Here is an 18,022-nt window from a genome sequence, read left to right on the forward strand (position 1 = left end):
ATATCGGAGGCCGAAGGTTTGTTTCTGACTGGGTCTCGCTGGCGGAAACTTTGGCGGGGTTATGTGGCCGGTAATAACCGGTAAGATTACCACCCCTCCGGACTGTCAACAACCCTCCGATAGCGATTCCCCGCTGGTAACATTCACTACAACAACACCCGGTTGGGTTCAAGGTTCGGTTTACTTTGGGTATCTTTGCCTTGATCTAATCGCATTAGCAAATCATTGTCCGTGGACCGACTGCGGAGAGTGACCTCCCATGGTTTTGATTATGCACGTTCTCATTCTCGTGCATCTGATGCTCATCAGTGAGGCCAACGATTGTCCCAATTGTCTCAACGGTTCCAATTGTTCTATGCAAGAAACTGTAAGGAGTGTGTATTGAACTACGGAGAACGACTGGTGAGGACAGTCAATCATCTCGCCGAAGTATGAGGCTAACCCAGCAATTGAATAGTGCCAAATGGCGTGATCAAGTCAATCGCGAGGGAAAAAAAAAACCAAAAGACCCAAAAAGACCCAAAAAGACCCCCAAAAAGTTAATTAATCCACGGTCAATCATTTGAGTCACAGCCAGCCAGTTGCGAGTGGCCGGCCGGTCGCAGTCCGGAGAAACCATCGGAGACGGTCTGGCTGCGTCCGCGATCGGCCACTAAACGCTAGGGCCACATGCCTATTTGGTAAGTTGTAGGTAAAGGTATTCATTCCGTTGACTTGGATGACTTGAAGGTTGAGTGGCTTTCAACAAGTGAAGCTGAGACTATCAGTATCGTCCTTTTGCCACTCCAGTCAAGCTCAAACAATCGGACTGATTTCGATTTGTCCGAAGCATCAGCCATGTTGGATAAGAAACCCCGCTTCCATCATTCGGAGCTCCGGCGATCGAGTTCGGAGACCAAAGTGCTGCTGTCCGGCGCTTGGGACTTTTACTTGAGCAATGCCCCTCCCCAGATTTGCTGCAGTCTGATTATTGCTTCGTCTCGGACACAGAGTGGTAAGCTGTCTTTCTAGAATGGCTAAAACACATCAACCGGACTCAGTCGAGAATACGAACGCGCCTGCCTCAGTTGGGGTCCGGCGACTCTCACGCCACGCCCCGCCTTCCGCACAGCAGCAACTCGAGAGGATTGCAAAGGTAGGCATGGGAGGCTGGGTCTTCTCGATGCTCATGCGTTCATGGGTTGCTTCATGAGTCCAATTGCCACAATCGCCATCTGATCAACCCTGCTGAACACTCCGCAGCAGTCATTGACGATGGGGATTTTCTTTTGCCCCCGGCTCCGCGCGTACTGGAAGAAACCAGACCCGCCAGGAACGGGGCCTGCGTATCCACTGCATCCAGTCACTTCGCCTCCAAATGGAGCTGTGGAAAGTGGTCAGGGTAGTGGTACAGCGTGACTCAAACCCTGCTTGTAGACTCATCTGTTAACGATCCGATTGTGATAGCTCAGCTCACCTCCAGAGAAGATGCCGTTCGCTTCTCCTCCACTGGGACCTCCGCCGGCGGCTTGTCGGACAAATTACGCAAGCGATTCTCGCGAGAACACAAAGGCCTCCATGGAACCCCCACGAGGGCCGGGCGGAAATCTGGATCGTCTACCTTCCGCAGTCCGTCGAGATTCGCCAGTAATCGGCTGGACACAGTCTCCCCTGTTGGCCTTGGAAGCAGTTTGATGAGTGAGAGGGGCTATGACAGTGATGCTCAGTTCATCAGCACCCCCAAACAAACCAGCCGCACACCAGAACGCTTAGTCGCTGAGTCTCTCGCACACGAGACATCGCTGTCAAAGCTTCGATCCCGTGGGAATGAAAGCAACGGTCACTCTGCCCCAGGCAGTACATATCTTGCAGCAAATGGAGACCCATGGAATGCACCTGGATTAGATCAGACTATACTGGAGGGAACACGAAATCCTTGGTCTTCTATGGGCCAGGCAATCTGGACCGTCCATCCGACATCAACTCCTCCTTTCTCCCGTGTGGCAAGCAGTGCAAGTCGTCGGGTACAAGCTGCACAACCTTATCATGCTGGCTTCATCACTCCAAAGTCAACAGAGTGTGCGCCATGGGATAAGCAGGACGGATACTCTTCACCTTCTCAAATAGGAACCCCAAAGCTGGCGAACCCGCTGCATGGCTCTCCGGATATTCCCGAAGGCAACCATGTCTCGTCCTCAGGATGTTATGAGTATCGCTCGAGGACTCCAGGCCACGCCTCCCCGGTGCCAACGCATTACACGACATCTGTAGACTCGCTAGCTGGACCATCAACGGGACTTTCGGTTAGGAAGAGAAGACAGCAGCCTCTACTGTCTGCCTCCGGCAATGAATCCGTTCATCTCGAGGATATGGAGATTCACAGGATGCTGGCATCTTGCACAACCTCTCCCAGGGTTCTCTCAACGAAACAATCCTTCGAGGGTAATCCATGGGCCAGTGATGTCAGGCTGCGGAAGCCAGCGCAACAGCTCATCGATGATGGCCCAGTGGCGGGCAAAGGCAAAGCGAGGGACGTAAGTGAACCGACATATAGGCCTTTTCCACAACAGACATCCTCCTGCTATTCTCGACCAGACAGCCAGTATTCGGCGGGATCCAGAATATACTTGGGCAAGGCAGAAATGGCGCATAACACGACGCCGGTCGAGAGACAATCCCAAAGAAGCCTTCATCCTACTCGAGACTGCTCACCGCGGCTGCTGGAAGATATGGCCAATGCTGAGTCTGCGAGTTACAGACTCGTTCATGACAATCCGACTAATGCGCTAGCCTCGTGCGGGAGATTTGTAGAACTGATTCACTCAGACCTTTCAGTCGCTTCATCAAACATCAGCTTTCCACCTAACACTGACGCAGATCTTGTATCGCCCCGGCAAGTGAGCGTGGGCTGGATGTCTGGTGGTCGGCGTCTTGGGTATGGGTACACGTTAGTATCCGCTGCTGAAGAAAACGAAAGGCCCCTAGAAGAACAGTCTGGTCCATGTGCTACCAGCGCTTCAATCCGAGACGCGCCACCGGAGACTGATATTCAGACTGCGAAGGCAAGCCTTGCCGAAGACCAGCCACAAGAGCAGGATATAACTTCGCTGTCGAAAAAAGCGGGAACTGGTCTCGATATCTCGTCCATAATTGGCCACATCAACCCTCGCAGTTGGTCCGGGGTTACTAATGAAACTACAGGCGATGAGTCTCTCAAGTCTTCTCTTCTGGGGAAGTTCTCAAAAAAGAAGAAGGATCAATCCGACCCGGAACCTTCAGCTGGCGTAAAGGACCCTTGGGATTTCTGTGCCTGGGTCGATCCTAACCAATCTCCAAGCGAACAACAGCCCCCACAAGCAAGCCCGTCAGCATCCAGTATGAGCACAGAAGGACGAGGAATGTCTCTGGGAAGATGGTCGACCCTGCGTCGCACCGGAAGTCTATGGGCTAAAGGCCGCAGTATGTCTGCGATGGCGCGCGACCTGGAGGCCAAAGCAGCTGCCAAGTTGAACGTGTCGGCCGGGCGGTTCCCAGTGATACAAAAGAAAGACGGGCGAGCTATGAAATTCCGGGTCTTGGACCGTAAGCGCCGAGCCCAAACAGACGAGGATGGTGAGCCGATTGTTCCTCTAAAGCAATGGCCCGGCGGAAAGCACAAGTCCTCTTACGAGGAAGATGGACCAAGCAGACCTAGCGTAGACCCGGTTCGCAAACAGTTCTCGGAACAGACTGGCTCGACTGTTGTCACTGATGGCTGGGAAAGCAATTATCAGGATTGTGAGGAGATCTTTACTGTAGGTGAGTGAGTCAATGAGTATGTAACCTGTGTTCTGGGCTTGAGGACTTGGGGACATTTCTATTGGTATTAAGCGCTTTGTATCAAAGACTCGGTGGGCCTGCTTCAGGGCGGAGTAGTCAACACCGACCATGGGAGAGACATGACAGGATTGGGATTGTTGTTTATTGATATCTCAGCTTGTGGCGAGCAAGAATGCATACGTTAAACAAGGCGCTGGGGATATTCGTTTTATACATACTAGGTGCGGGGGAAGGGCCGACTAAAGGACCTTGTGGACAGAGAGCATGTGATGAGGTGTGACTATCACCAAGTCGAAGTCATTTGAAGTTTATGCATCTTTAGTCTGCAATCCTGGAAAGCAACCGCGAAGGGTTTCATATAATCGTACAAAGGTATATTAAAGCACCAAGACGCCCCGAATCCCTCCCCAATCAAACGCCCTTGCCCAAAACACACAACTCAAAGCCTCAAGGCCTTATTTTCTTTGCCGCTTGTTGCTCTTATCGCTCACATTGCTCAAAACACTGGCCGAGCGTTTGTGCGACGCTCCGTCCTGCCCCTGCGTCGAGCCAGCAGGCCCGCCACTCGTCCCTTTCTCTTCTGCTGCTGCTGCCTCGCCCTCCGCAGTGGCCGGACCCGGGGGATCCGGAGCCGCGGCGGCCTCGGCGGCAGTGTCAGCGGGGATCAGCGGCGGGCCATCCTCCTCGTCCTGCTGCTCGGCCTTGACCTCGGGTTTGACGATGGGCGTGGTCTTCTCCGGCTGGGACTCCTTGGTCTTGCGCTCGCGCTCCTCCTTGGCGGCCTCGAGCACGCGGATCTCGCTCTCGACCTTCTCGGCGACCTTGCGCGCGTCGAGCAGCAGATTGACCGAGTGGATCAGCTTCTCGAACTCCTTGCACACGCGCTCCGTGGGCATGACGAGGCGGAGCGGCACGGCGAGCTCGGCCAGCGCGGCCGCCAGCTTCTGCGTCTGCACGTTGGATTTGGCCTGCGTGAGCTTCTGGGCGCGATCGCTCCGGAACTGCACCCCGGGCGCCAGCCGCTCGTGGTGCTGGACGCCGTACTTGGCTTCCTCGGCAGGTGTGAGCGTCTTGACGGTCTTTTCGGCTTCCTTGGTCGCGGCTGCTGCGGCGGCGGCGCCAGCGGCAGCGGCGGCCTTCTTGTTGGTGGGGGCGGCAGCAGCAGCAGCAGCGGCGGCGGCGGCGGGCGCGGAGGCATTGGGGGTATCAGCGCGGCTGTCCCGGGCGCTGCCGGGGGCGTTGGAGGCGGGAGTCTGCCCGGCCGGGCTGGGAGCGGCGCCTGCGCTTTCGGGGCCCAGGATCGAGCGACGCTTCTTGCTCTTGTCGGCTTGGAGGAGGGTCTGGAGGAGTTGCGAGAGACCCTGGCTGGACTGGTACATGGTGGTGTTGCCGACGCTGATGGGGACCTCGAGGCGGGAGTAGAGCTCCCGGCGCTCGGTGATGAACTCTTGCTCGTTGGCGGTGATGCGTTTGAGCTCTTCCAGGAGGATACTCTCCTCGCGGACTTCGTCGGCGGTGCGGTTGAGCTGCAGAGCCGCGAGCTCCTTGCGGGAGCGCTCGCGTTCCGGGTCGAACTTCATCATCTTCTCGTGCAGTTCGAATTCGGCCTCGGACATCTCGGACGGGGGGTGTTCCAAGGCGAGCATGGATGCGGCGATGAAGTAGAAGCGGGCTTTCATCTGTTCCATTGTCCGGTATCGTTTGGCCGGGACGAGGGCCGTCGTGTTCGTCGCCGCGTCGACGGGATGCGGTTGGTAATCGTAGCGGTCGGCAATCACCACCCAGCGGAGATCGTACTCCTCAACCAGATCCATCAAGTAGTCCGTTTCCTGGCGAGTCCAGTCGTCATTCTTCAGATGGCGGTTGTACTCCTCATCGGTGTAGCGGTTCGGCACGCGCGCCTTGATGTTGTATTTGGCGAACATGTAATCCTTCTCTACCGTCTCTGACGCGTTCTGGCCGTCCGTCTTCTCGTCCACTTCCATCTCAGATCCCTCGAGAGCGGATTTCGCGGGCTCGTTCTGTCGCTGCCAATGGCGCAGCACGAGACCGTCCGATCGCGCGCCGTTCTCGAATGGCGCCATCCGCCTGAGTGTCAAGCCATGTTAGTGACTCGCTAGGGCAAATAATGAGGCATCAATCCTACCAAGGGCGGACACGCAGCTTGCTCATCCATTTGGGACGGCCCTTGTAGCGGTTCTCGTTGATTGCGATCGGAGGTGCCCGCTCGCCTAGTAAGGCGAAGAGCTCACGAGTAATACCCTCTAGATAGAGATTAAGATGTTAGAGAGTCTTGGGTATAGAAGCGCAAGCACTGGAGCCTACCTGGTCTCTTCTCGGTCACTTTCTGCTTCTTGAGCGGACGTGGCTGGCCCTCCGCGGGCAAATCCAGCATGTCGCGAACATCGGCGGCAGCCATGACGGGCGGAACCCCGGGGCGATCGGGAGAGGATGAAGGATCAAATCAAGCGTAGATAATCTGTTCAAGGGTCAAGTCAAACGATAAATGCGATGGAAGGTGATGACGGCTACGACGAGAGTGATAGAGTTGACTGAGAGGGGGTTGGAGTGGGCGGAGGGAGGAATTGAAGAGAGGATGAATTCGCGCCAAGACCGACTCGGGCCAGTTCTTCTGGTATTGTTGGTTTCAACTGCTGCTGCTGCCGCCATCCTAATCTGTCCTTCTCTACTTGCTCTACCAGCCAACTTGCCCTCCTCTTTTTGTTTCCTCCCCCCTCTTCTCATTCCCTCGGGTTCTTAGGTTAATCTGTTCCTGAATCTGGATCGCATCATGGCTCCGTCTCGATCATCGGCCTCATGGCTCTCCTCTGCGCTGGCCGTATGTGCCATCCTGTGCCTGTCGGTGCCCGCCAATGCCCTCTACTTCTTCATGGACGGGCGCCAAACCAAGTGCTTCTATGAGGAGCTTCCCAAGGACACCCTCGTTGTCGGTCAGTAATCTCCACAAACAAGATCGTCATCAAGTCACACACGCAAAGCTAAGCTGAAGCAACGACAGGCACCTACTCGACGGCCGTCATCAACGAACAATCGAACACGTATATCGTCGACCCCAACCTGAAGATGCTCATCACCGTGGACGAGATCTTCGACAACGACCACCGCGTCGTCTCCAAGCGCGACGGCCACTCGGGCCGCTGGACCTTCTCTGCCGCCGACGCCGGCCTGCACAAGATCTGCCTCACCCCGGAGACCAACGCCGCCACGGGCGGCTGGCTGTCCGGCGCCCAGGCCGGCGCTGTCCAGGTCACCCTCGACATGGCCATCGGCGAGACCAGCAAGATCGAATCGGAGGACAAGGATAAGATGCAGGACATTGTGCAGAAGGTCAAGGACCTCAACGGTCGCTTGCAGGATATCCGGCGAGAGCAGGTGTTCCAGCGGGTATGTCATCTATTACTCCATTTTCCTTGTGACCCAGTCCTCCTTTTCTGTCAACGACGATGCGGGTGTTCTTCTCTCTGTACTTTGAGAAAAGGACCTCACTCCGCCCCAGCCCTCTGCTTCCCAGTGTTAATGAACAAGCTTGCTAACCCACAACACCAGGAACGTGAGGCCGAATTTCGCGACCAGTCCGAGGCGACCAACTCCCGCGTCGTCCGGTGGACCCTGATCCAGCTGTTCGTTCTCTCCGCCGCTTGTGCCTGGCAACTCTCGCATCTCCGCTCGTTCTTCATCAAGCAGAAGCTTACATAAATGCCGATGTTGATCGGGCCGGGGAGGGTTCTCTTTTCGAGCTATGATTTTGATTTTCTCCTTGGTTTTGTGAGGGAATGAAAGAAGATTGAGAGAAAGAGAAATAAATCAGACCCGGTAGCTTTATGTGATCGGTGTTTTATGTTCAGCGATGTAATAACCTTCCTAAGTCGTTCGTATTTCCCCATGTTTTTTTTTGTGTCTTGCGGGCACGTGACATGATCTAGATGATCTTCTTCACGTTTAGGCTGTGCTGCTATGCTCAAAGATATAGAGTCAAGGCATGTAAGGTAATCATATGTTCTCACAGTGACGATTGATGATTCGAGTCCTTTATGTGAGTAGCCTTGGTCTGCATGGACTGCTCGGAGCCGTCAGGGGGTATATATAAAGTGTACGGAGACCCGTAAGATCCTCAACAAAATGTGCACAATGCAACTTATTCCGTCCATTCAGCACACAACACTGGAAATGGACTAATTATTACCGCCTATTCACTATCAATGCGTAGCATTGTGAACAGCCCATATCGAAAAGGATCACCATCGAATTGGATTGGTTGTATTCCAAGTCCATCGAGCTCTCGTTTATTGAGCTCTCCGTTTTTGCCCCTGGTCATAGATCATTAAGGGTGCACAAGATCGCTCATCCAAACATCAGCAACAGAAAAATTATCTATAGAAACACCATGTGGAGAAAAGGAGTCCACGGCAGAAGACAATACTAGTCTGGCCCGAGTGGGCGGTAGCAAAAGAGTAGAAAGGAAGGTCAGCAGTGAGGTATCGAGCGAGAAACAGGAAAGAAAACGAGTTCCAAGAACAAAACAGAAATAGACGATTTCATGCATTCATCGAATCATCGTGCGGCCGTGAGGTATTATTGCTGCAAAAGCCCAGGATCAGCCGTTCCAAGTCTGAGAGCTTGTACGGCTTGGTCATGTAACCCTTCATGCCAACCTTCGTGGCACGGTTTAGAGCCTCGTCTGTGACATCGGCACTGACAGCCAGGACTGTGGGAGGTTGTGTGTCGGTAAGGTGCTGGTCAGTCTGAGCGTCGAAGGGAATGCTCCGGTGTTCATCAACCATCCGTAGAATCTTAGAAGTGGCCTCGTAGCCATCCATCTCTGGCATCCAGAGATCCATCAATACCACGTCCACTAGTTTTCGTGTTTTGGTTTGACTGGGTGGTTTGGGAACTGTGAAGCCGTCGGACTCATTCACTAGTTTCGAATCTTGACTCGAGCTTTGTTGACCGGGACGCTGTGCCCCAAGAACATCGTGCATGATGCGGACAGCTTCCTTGCCGTTACAGGCCTCATATATATCTTTGTAACCAAGTCGCTTCAACATGTGCACTAAGACTCGCCGGTTAATTTTGTTATCCTCTGCCACCAGAAACGTCAAGGGATGTTTCTCCCCGAGACGGCTGTCGTGAGTATCACCGTTGATGTGGCGTTGTGGTGGTGTGCTCCTGGGAGGCGGAGGCGCAGGCGTTGTAGTCAACGACGGTGGCTCATCAGTCAGAAACGGAGATGGTTGCTGGACCTCTGAACCAGGAGTCCGCGGGGTAGGCAACAGTGAGGAGAATTCCGGCGTGATAGTGCTCACATTGGTCAGCCGCATCGTCTCAGTGAGCTGGGGAGGTGTAAGCAGTTTTGGAGGCAGCAAAGGTCGGTCTGCCGAAGGCTCAGGCTGATTGGCAGGGATTCTAATCTCAAACTCCGAGCCACGATCCGGCCCCGATGTCGAGGAGCGAACACAAATAAGATCACCGCCCATTTTCCTAGATAGCCCCTTGGCCACAAGGAGACCCAAGCCAAGCCCATCTTTGCTGCGGGTAGTGGATGTGTCTTCGCGGGCGAATGGCCTGAAAAGTTTGGGTAAGAAATCATCCGGGATACCTGGGCCGGTGTCCTTGATGCTTATCAAGACATCGTTCGCCTTGCGGCCAACCGTGGCAGTCACTGTGATCATTCCGCTGTTGGTGAACTTGACAGCATTGAGAAAGACACACGATATCAGCTTGGCCAGGTCTCGGTCATCCACGAACAGAGTCTCTGGAAGGGCCGGATCGACAGACCAGTCGATTGTCTTCGAAAAGACCTCGCCATTGGATGACCGCGAACGGACTTCAATCCTCTCTCCTTGCTCTGTCGCGTTACTCACAGCAAAGTCGGGTCGACCACCCACATGCAAGGACTCGTTGATGACTAGGCGGAGTAGATCACGGAGTTTCGTCATTCTTAGAGCCGGAACCTGCTGATTGACATTGATGCCCTCGAGTAGCAAGTGGGGTGCCGAACGCCGAACAGCTAGAGACGGACGGGGATCAACCACGTTCGCCATCACTGCTTCAATCTCGTGAGCGGGAGTAGCCTTGAGCAGTTTTTCACTTTCGTGGACCGCATTTTTGACCTCTTCGCTGCGAGGCGAAAGGCCTCTGGGAGCGGAAACCCGCGGCGCTTTTGACTTTGGAGGCTGACTAGCGTTCCAGTCTGGAGGGTTACTGCGTCGTCGCTTGTAAGGATTAACTGTGATGTTGCTCCTTTCCCCGAAAATGGTCGGTCGACCCTCGCTCGCACCAACCGGACTCTGCGACGGACCACTGAAGAAGTCGTCCCGTTCACACTGGGGGGTTTTGGGGACCTGCATGTTCATATCGTAGGCATGAACAACATTATCTGCTGCCTCGACAGCTCTGCGTGCACTATCTGTACCATCCAAAACATTGGAAATCAGCATGAAGTTCATATAGGCGATGGGGGAACGGAGGCTGACCTTGGACCATCTCAATACTCTCCTTAAGGGTGCGAAAGACAAATCCAGCCTTCGGCGATGGCTTGTCTTGGATGGCTTCGCGGACCGTGGCATGCATGACGTCCAGCATCCCGACCACGCCCTGCATCGGTGTCCGAAGCTCGTGGGACAAGCTCCTCGCGTAGGGCTTTAGTGGCTGCGATGAGAAGTCTGCAGATCCATGGACAACCCCGATATTCACATCGCCGACAACGCATGTCTTGCCTCGAGAAAATTCGGTGCTCTCTTGACCGGAGTTCACAGTAACTGTAGGATCCACGTCGTCGCAAATCCGCTGAGCAACCAAGTCTTCAAGAGAATATAAGATCATCTCGAGAAGCGACCACGAAAGATTACGCTTCTGCAAGCCCGGTTCCGACCACATGAGTCCAAAAAATGCAAGACACTTTGTTCCTGAGAAGAGCGGTACAGCCAGGTATCCCTCGGCGGCAAATGGAAGCTGGTCCCGGTCAAAGGAGATGAAGGATCCTAATTTCTCAGGGATTAGACATGGCTTCTCACGGTCCATGTGCGAGAGAGGATTTCCGCCAGCGAAGTACCTGCGTCTGTGCATGCCTGCTGTGCGGTGTCCATCATTATAATAGAAGGCGGTACCAAACAACATCGTTTTGTGGCCTTCTATCTCATTCGTGGATTCGTCGTCCCGAGCCCTGCGAGCGACGAAGACATATTGAGCCTTGCATATAAGACTTATTTGCTCCATTAATTGATGCCAGAATTTTTCCGAATCCAAGGGACGAAGCTCTTGCTTTAGCTTCACCAGCCTTTCGATTGCGAAACTCTGGGGTCCACCGATATATCGGCGACCGGACGAATCGGCCTGCGCATCGTCGTCAAGAAAGGTAGCTGCAGGCACATCACCGGGAAGGCACTGAGTCGGGAGCAAAGACATGGTAGGACCAGATGCGAATGAGGTTGACCATTCGGGGTCCGCTGAGTCGGGCATGGTGTCCCGAGGGGGTTGATCGCCCTGCGTGGATGGAATTGTTGATGTGTCCAAAACAGATTCCACCGCGAGCGAGACTTAGGGTCCTGGCAAATTATAATATAGGAGGGCGCCAGGAAACTGAAGGAGATTGATGAAAGATCAGCGAATTACGACCGGATTCTATGGAAGGGACACAGCGCATGGCGTTCAGTCTGGGGTTGTCCAGAAAATGTTAGCAAGCGGGGATCACGAGCAAACAAAGGTGCTTTCGACCAGGTGTTCTCCGCGGAGCACATCCCGGGCAATCCCATTCTAGAACTGGTGAAGACATACATCACTTAAGCTGGTCGAGTCGAAGCCCACGCTGAGCGATACCGCGCGGCGGTGGAAGGGAAAGTTGAAGGAAGAGCAGGCAGCTGCTGGCAATAGAAATTTCTGCAACAAGGCTGCTAAGAGGAAATATTTATCGGTGAGATGCCAGGCTGTTATTGAGAGCAATCGAGGTTCTTGTTTTCTGATTGTTCTGGAAACGTTGAAGTTTTCCCTGTTTTTTGCTTCCGTGTTTTGACTCTGAAGTTTCTGTAGGGGAGTTGGCGGATGTCTCGGTCTAAAGTGCCGAACCAGCGTTGGTGATTCTAACTGTTGTGAAAGATTGGATATTCCAAAGATCTGCTGACAGGATGTTCAATTGTTGAAAGCCAAGATTGGTCATTGACACGAACAATCCGCGGTTGAGGGGCAGCGGAGAAAGGGCGAGAGAAGGCCAGCATGCGAGAGATAATGGCACGGGGACAGGGAAACTCGGGGGAGGGAAGTTTAGGGGACAAGCGAGAGGAGGTCCAGAACAAGGTGGGGAAAGCAAGTATTATCAGATTGGAAAGAGACACAGAAGATTACTTGTAGTGGGTTAGATGTAGTTCATGGTGCTAAGCCGGTTAGTACAGCAGCCAACGCAGGGAGATTGAGGACGAAGAGGAGGTTCGAGGTTCAAGGTTGGAGAGGAGTTGGCATTGGGAAGAGGGGAAAAGAAAGTGACTGAGAAATCGATGGGGCCAGTTTGGGCCGATCGCCGGGTCTAGACGCGGGGAGGCTGAAACTTGCCCCCTTCTTTTGCTTCGTCTGTTCATCGTCTGCATGTCAGTTGATTGATATCTTCACGAATTTCTCCCCGAAACTAATCGACATATACAGGAGAGTACGATCTACTTCTTTCTTGTTTACCGGAAGGTGACCATGGTAGAGAAAGTATAAGATGGACCCATCAACAAACGATTTCTAGGCAATGGACGACCGTCACTTGATGTCTCCAGGGCTTCAATCCATGGACCGACCGACCATCTGCCGCTTTTCCCGGCCCAGACTTGATTGACTCTTTCCTCGACTGGCAACCAAACAACCTGTCCGAACCTCTCTCTCTCTCTCTTCACACCTTGCGGCATATTCCTTCCTCCTGTAAGATCGCAGCGCTATAGCTGGTCATCGTCTGCAACTCGGAGCATCCGGACGAAGCAAAGAAAAAAAAAAAAAACAAAAGCTAGAACTGATCTGCCACAAGGAGTCATTGACTCTATCTCCGTTCCCTTTGTGGGATATGCATAGATCACGAAGGACACAAAGATCGCAGACTTGAGTCACGGCGCACCTGACTCCATGAACCTCCGAATAAACGAATCATCCGACCTCGTCCGACATTTTGTTTGTCCTTTCATCTTCCCTCAGTCTTATGTCCCATTGCGCCCCACGCTGCTCGTCGAAGACTGGTAGATCCCCTGATACCCCTCGACGGTTTCCCCCAGTTCCTCGAAGACAATCTGGGCGAGCTTGGCATCTCGGTACAGCACGACTCCATGGGGGTTCTTCACCTCCAGTAAAGCTCCCATTGCACCCTCATACCCAGCGTCGACCACTCCGGCCGCGATCCCCACGCCAGACCGCCAGAGCGACGATCGGGGGAATACGCTCCCCATGCAATTTCGTGGGACGTGGACGGTCTCGTTGAAGTCGACTAAGTAGGCGCCTGGCTGTAGTGTGATTGCGTGGCTGGTGGTGTCGAAGGGCAGGCTCGACGTCTGGGCTCCTTGACGCTTGGTATTGTCGAAGTCGATGGTGGCCGCGGAGGTCCATTTGGAGACCTGGCGTAAAGTAAGGTCGACTCCGCACGGTTGTCGTTGCTGGGGAACATGCCGTAGGTTACGCACCAACTGGCGGGTGACGACTTCGAGTCCGCTGAGAATCATGATGTAGTCTCGCGCTTTTGGATTGGGTCTGAATAGCCTGAGGGCTACGGACTGCGAACGCTGATATGCTTGCTGTAGCTGGTTGGAAGGGGGTGGAAATAACGAGGTAGTGTAGTGTTTACTTAGGGGGGCTCACTATTTAGATTGACTAGGGTCCTAGGGAATCTGAGAGGTCCTTCCTGTGGACTATGCGACTATGTGATGGATCTCGCTTTTACACCAGTCATCTTTCGCCCTTCTCTCCCTTGAAAGATAAACATCAAGCATGGCCTTGCCGATTAGTAGCTGTATTTCGCACGCTGAGTCCACTCATCGTCCAATTCAATTTCCTTGCATATTAGCTTGCTGAACGCTTCCCAAGTCATTCTTGTTGTAATGGCTATACCTCTACGATGTCATCTATCACGTACCAGTGCAGCTTTCAGGTGCATGCGAGCCGAGATTAGCATGCCACAAGCCAGCTAGCTCTCCTCCATCTTGTCAACAGACCCTGATCTACTTCACCTCCTACCCAGGACGACGGGAACACATGCATATCTGAGGTTCCACCTACAGTCCCAGCCGGTGACAACGTGACTCTAAGCTGTCCACGGTAGGAGTTCGGGGCCGTGCAACTCACCGTTGAATACAGGGTAGAAGCTTACATTTCCCCACCAACAGCCGAACCCAGGATGCATGGAGCAGTGGCTGACCTCGGGAGTAAGTACCGACGCACCAGCATCGGGAGATGCTCGGATCACACGCCCATCGCCTGGTACTAAAAGCCGGTACCTGGGAATAACATGTAGCGCGATTTCTGTAAGAAGAGTTGATCGCGGTCAGACCGCAAGCAACTAGGATATGCTTGTCATTGTCTGGACTCGCACACTCTCTCAGCTCTGCCTCAGCAGTGTTGACCGCACCTAGATGGGGAAGGGAGGATGGATGGAAACGTCATATTAGAGAGCAGACAATGAGCATAACTGCAGCGGGGGAAAATAACACAAATTCATGATCCAAGTAATTATCTTGTCTAATCCTGCCTTCCCTTCAATAGTCTCTTGGTAACCTTATCTTTCTCTATTATGTAAACCTGTGCACCCCAACCGGAAAGAGCGTCTCGGTCGACCGCACTGAGCAGGGCTTGGGAGATGGTCTCGAACAGGTCCTCCGGAGCCTGTCAAGGGCAATCAACCTCAGTTAGCATCTGATCCGACAAGATGACCCCTCCGAGGCGTAAGGACACATACCAAGTCCGGCTCCCACAGACCCTCGCAAGTACCGAACAGCTGATCACTTGCGGTTCCGCTCACAATGAAGTCCTTGGCGAAATCGATACACCCAATGCTGTCGAACCCGCAGATGAAGGGCTTGCCCGTTGTGCTGTTGATGCCGGCAATGACAGGGCTGACGAAGAAAGGACCGAAACGCTTCTCGTACAACGAAGAGCTGACCAGGTTGGCCAGGGTCTGGGGCGCGATGTTCCGCTCCTCGCGGAGACGGTACATGTTCACTTTGAAGCGGAAAAGGTCGGACACGGTCGCCACATCGGTCGCCAGACCCGTCAAGCCGAGGAAGGTCGACGGGCCGTAGTTGAAGATCTTGGGGAAATTGTTGGAGACGGTCAAGGCCTGCATGCCCAGGCGGAGATCGCAGGCGATGGCAACGCAGTCCTTACCCACCATGGCGACGCAGGCACCGCCATCTGCGCAGCTGGGGGTCAGTCATTGTACAGATTATCGGAATGTAGATCATCGAGGGTACGCACTGATATCGAAGGGAGAACTCTGGGGAAAACGGTTTGGTCAGCATGCTTGCTCTGCTCAGACGGTTGAGGTCACGCAGGGCCAACTTACCATGATTGGGGTGAAATTGTGAGTGATTCGGGCGATACAGAGGTTGTAAAGGAATAAACTGCGGTAGAGAAGGTAGAGGTAGAGAGAAGGAGAAGTAACAGCGAAGCAGAGATGAAGGGGAGGAGGATGGTTGGGAGGGAGAATGGATGGGCGGAGGATGGATGGAGATGGACGGAGTTGAACTGAAGCTCTGCCAGCAACGCGTGGAGCCGCCGAGCTTCTTCCGATGACGCTTGCGCCCGCTGCCTACAGTACAGGACTGTACATTCTCACCTAACTTAGCTATCTCAACTTCGGTTTGTCAGCCTTCAACCTTCAACTTTTGTCCTGTATATCTTCTTTGACTATTATTTGTCTTTGGGCTTAGGACCTGACGGATAGACACAAAACAAGCACCGTTGAACTTCTCCACAAGCTATCCCAGCAGGCCTGCTGTTCTTTTTCGACTTGATTACCTTAACTGCCACACCCCGCAGCCTCGCATCATGAGCTCGCATGTCGTGGTCCTGGACTCGACAGCTCGAAGAGCTACTGTCAAGACTACCCCAAGCAAGCATCTGACCGACATACTGCAAGAGGCCTGCACCAAGCTTGGTGTAGATCCCAGTCAACATGGGCTAAAGTAAGTCTCCCGCCATAACACAACCCCGCCATAGTATTGAACCTATAGTCCGTTGTGCATTCAACTGACACCGTCTTTTTCAAGATACAAAGGTAAAGAGCTCGACATGTCGCTCGTCTTTCGACTGTCAGGACTTGCCTCCGGTGCCAAGTTGGAGCTGGTCCAATCGTCTCGATCCCCCTCGGTCGTCACAGTCGCGTTACAACTCCCCGAATCAGAAGCACGGGGAGCTCCCAACGGGCGGCTCATGGACAAGTTTCCCAGCACAACAACAATCTGGTTTATCTTGCGCAAATTTGAGGCGGGCGTTGCTGGCAGTACTTCGACCCGCAACCTGACGGGTCGCGGCGTACCAAGTGGCAACGAGGGCGCAGGTAGACTATATTACGAGACGCCAGTAGTCCAGGTCCTACAACGGGAGCTGTCCTCTTTTGCAGATTTTCAAAAGTCACTCGCACAACTTGGTTTTAACAGCGGCAACGTGCTACTAAGGCTCAGCTTCCGGCGGACGGAAGAGCCATTGGAGGAAGCGATGGTCAAAATCCAGGAATACTTCCAGACCTCCGAGGACCCAACCCCAAAGCAAGAAGAGGTGCCTGCATCTGCAGAAACGCCGCTGGAGAATGGTATGGCTGTTGAACAGCGGGATTCCGAGCCCGAGCCCAACCCCGTATCTACATCAGCGGCGGCATCAGCACCAGAACAACCTACTGCCCCTGCCCCTGCCCCTCAACCCACCATATCGGCCTCAGATCCATCAGAGGTCCCCGCTGGTTTCTCACGCCCCGTGACCGTCTTCTCCCCTCCATCTGGCGACACGCCGCAGTCCGCGCAAACCACCTACAACGAAGCCGATTACATCCCATCCCTGGACCATGCACAAGCCCATCAACGCCGCCTCAACGCCGCCTCACGACCCCAGCGACTCCCCACGGATGCCGAGATCGCCGCCAAAGCGGCCGCCGAGGAGGAAAAGCGGGCCGCCATCGCTGACGTAGAGGTGAAAGTCCGCCTCCCCGACCAAAGCCAGGTCGTGGCCAAATTCGGCCGGGAGGACACGGGACGGACGCTGTACGACTTCGTGCGCAATTGTCTGGCCGCGCCGTTTGCTAGCACAGAAAGGTTCGTCATCACGTACCTCCCCGCGGGCTCGCGCGGTGGCGGCGGGAGCGCTCGAAAGATCCAGGAGGTGATCCCCGACTCGGACCAGACGCATCTGATCCGAGACCTGGGCCTGGCGGGCCGGGTGCTGGTCAACTTCAGCTGGGATGAGAGTGCTTCCCAGGCGGCTCACGCGAGCCGCGAGCTCCTGAAGCCGGAGTTGCGGACCCGGGCTCAGGAGATCAGGGTGGAGCAGCCCCCGGAGGTGAAGGAGACCGCCGAGGACGCGCGTGGTCGGGCATTGGGGACCACGGGCAATAATGAGACCAAGACGGGCGAGAAGCGGAAGCCCGGTGGAATACCCAAGTGGCTGAAGTTGCCAGGTAAGAAATAAGGGGATTGACGAGAACGTTGTTGTAGACTTCGAACATAGATAATGAATGAAATGCTTCACATGATCGTATGATACTGACATGGCCATCGATTACGAGTGGTAGTAGCGAGGATATAAACTTTAAGATCCGTTTACATAGTGGACGTTATTCAAATTACATGAACAGTGGGAAACACTGCAGTTCTAGAAGCAGTAGCTTATCCGTTATCACTCTCCATGATGCGTATGCCTCATCGCCGCATTGATTCAATGCGACCAGAAAGGGCAACATGAGAGAACCCGGGCTACCACTTGCTCCTTCTCCACCTGAGCCAACTAATCGTCCAACCCATCATCAAGGTAATTCATAACCAATTCATGACCAAAGCCTAGAGCCTACGTAGGCCTAGACCACCATCCACCGTCCAAATTCATTACAATCATCCAATCTTACAGGAAAAAAAAAAAAGCATATACAACCAAATCTACGATGCACGAAGAAAGTAGGCCGAAAAAGGGTATTTTATTTATTTCTTGGGGTGGGCGACGTGCGGGGTGTTTTCCCTCGTCACTGACTAATCCTCTTTTTCTTCAT

At 53.9% G+C, this 18,022-nt stretch overlaps 7 protein-coding genes across 7 annotated transcripts; 3 read left to right on the top strand and 4 right to left on the bottom strand.

Annotated features, from left to right (window-relative positions):
• Positions 1-722: 722 nt before the first annotated feature.
• Positions 723-3,785, top strand: BO82DRAFT_436037 (uncharacterized protein; the record flags this gene model as incomplete). The annotated part of the gene is made up of 5 exons (XM_025641085.1): positions 723-1,135; positions 1,243-1,387; positions 1,447-2,513; positions 2,857-2,876; positions 2,957-3,785. The coding sequence occupies exons 1-5, from the start codon at positions 1,013-1,015 to the stop codon at positions 3,783-3,785; spliced, it is 2,184 nt and encodes a 727-aa protein (XP_025487416.1). The 5' UTR covers positions 723-1,012.
• A 298-nt stretch (positions 3,786-4,083) lies between these two features.
• Positions 4,084-6,372, bottom strand: BO82DRAFT_436038 (SANT/Myb-like DNA-binding domain-containing protein). Its single transcript, XM_025641086.1, has 3 exons — positions 6,124-6,372; positions 5,945-6,062; positions 4,084-5,886 (listed from the first exon to the last, which is right to left on the bottom strand). The coding sequence occupies exons 1-3, from the start codon at positions 6,215-6,217 to the stop codon at positions 4,254-4,256; spliced, it is 1,845 nt and encodes a 614-aa protein (XP_025487417.1). The 5' UTR covers positions 6,218-6,372; the 3' UTR covers positions 4,084-4,253.
• Positions 6,373-6,442: 70 nt separating this feature from the next.
• On the top strand, positions 6,443-7,896 carry BO82DRAFT_358479 (emp24/gp25L/p24 family protein). Its single transcript, XM_025636299.1, has 3 exons — positions 6,443-6,749; positions 6,818-7,203; positions 7,366-7,896. Exons 1-3 carry the CDS (start codon positions 6,590-6,592, stop codon positions 7,513-7,515), a joined length of 696 nt encoding a protein of 231 aa, XP_025487418.1. The 5' UTR covers positions 6,443-6,589; the 3' UTR covers positions 7,516-7,896.
• A 458-nt stretch (positions 7,897-8,354) lies between these two features.
• BO82DRAFT_368715 (ATP-binding response regulator) lies at positions 8,355-11,277 on the bottom strand (the record flags this gene model as incomplete). Its single annotated transcript, XM_025637135.1, has 2 exons — positions 8,355-10,225; positions 10,293-11,277. The coding sequence occupies 2 exons, from the start codon at positions 11,275-11,277 to the stop codon at positions 8,355-8,357; spliced, it is 2,856 nt and encodes a 951-aa protein (XP_025487419.1).
• Positions 11,278-12,924: 1,647 nt separating this feature from the next.
• Positions 12,925-13,514, bottom strand: BO82DRAFT_358480 (putative dUTPase). The gene has a single exon (XM_025636300.1). The coding sequence runs from the start codon at positions 13,494-13,496 to the stop codon at positions 12,981-12,983; it is 516 nt and encodes a 171-aa protein (XP_025487420.1). The 5' UTR covers positions 13,497-13,514; the 3' UTR covers positions 12,925-12,980.
• A 1,012-nt stretch (positions 13,515-14,526) lies between these two features.
• On the bottom strand, positions 14,527-15,432 carry pup3 (proteasome core particle subunit beta 3; the record flags this gene model as incomplete). The annotated part of the gene is made up of 3 exons (XM_025636301.1): positions 15,332-15,432; positions 15,244-15,262; positions 14,527-15,180 (listed from the first exon to the last, which is right to left on the bottom strand). Coding segments are annotated over exons 1-3 (527 nt in total), but the record flags the coding sequence as incomplete, so codon positions are not given.
• Positions 15,433-15,616: 184 nt separating this feature from the next.
• BO82DRAFT_345468 (putative UBX domain protein) lies at positions 15,617-17,501 on the top strand. The gene is made up of 2 exons (XM_025633704.1): positions 15,617-15,953; positions 16,038-17,501. The coding sequence occupies exons 1-2, from the start codon at positions 15,817-15,819 to the stop codon at positions 17,446-17,448; spliced, it is 1,548 nt and encodes a 515-aa protein (XP_025487422.1). The 5' UTR covers positions 15,617-15,816; the 3' UTR covers positions 17,449-17,501.
• The last annotated feature ends 521 nt before the right edge of the window (positions 17,502-18,022 follow it).

This window comes from Aspergillus uvarum (genome assembly GCF_003184745.1).
Source record: "Aspergillus uvarum CBS 121591 unplaced genomic scaffold BO82scaffold_71, whole genome shotgun sequence".
NCBI lineage: Eukaryota > Fungi > Ascomycota > Eurotiomycetes > Eurotiales > Aspergillaceae > Aspergillus > Aspergillus uvarum.

Excerpts from the sequence above, each read along its gene's own strand:
- BO82DRAFT_436038 (XM_025641086.1), bottom strand. The coding sequence starts at position 6,217 with ATGGCTGCCGCCGATGTTCGCGACATGCTGGATTTGCCCGCGGAGGGC. Across the intron at positions 6,063-6,123 it reads AGTGACCGAGAAGAGACCAG|AGGGTATTACTCGTGAGCTC; the intron begins GTAGGCTCCAGT and ends ATCTCTATCTAG. Across the intron at positions 5,887-5,944 it reads AAGCTGCGTGTCCGCCCTTG|GCGGATGGCGCCATTCGAGA; the intron begins GTAGGATTGATG and ends CTTGACACTCAG.
- BO82DRAFT_358480 (XM_025636300.1), bottom strand. The coding sequence starts at position 13,496 with ATGATTCTCAGCGGACTCGAAGTCGTCACCCGCCAGTTGGTGCGTAAC.
- BO82DRAFT_345468 (XM_025633704.1), top strand. The coding sequence starts at position 15,817 with ATGAGCTCGCATGTCGTGGTCCTGGACTCGACAGCTCGAAGAGCTACT. Across the intron at positions 15,954-16,037 it reads CCCAGTCAACATGGGCTAAA|ATACAAAGGTAAAGAGCTCG; the intron begins GTAAGTCTCCCG and ends GTCTTTTTCAAG.
- BO82DRAFT_358479 (XM_025636299.1), top strand. The coding sequence starts at position 6,590 with ATGGCTCCGTCTCGATCATCGGCCTCATGGCTCTCCTCTGCGCTGGCC. Across the intron at positions 6,750-6,817 it reads CAAGGACACCCTCGTTGTCG|GCACCTACTCGACGGCCGTC; the intron begins GTCAGTAATCTC and ends AAGCAACGACAG. Across the intron at positions 7,204-7,365 it reads GAGAGCAGGTGTTCCAGCGG|GAACGTGAGGCCGAATTTCG; the intron begins GTATGTCATCTA and ends CCACAACACCAG.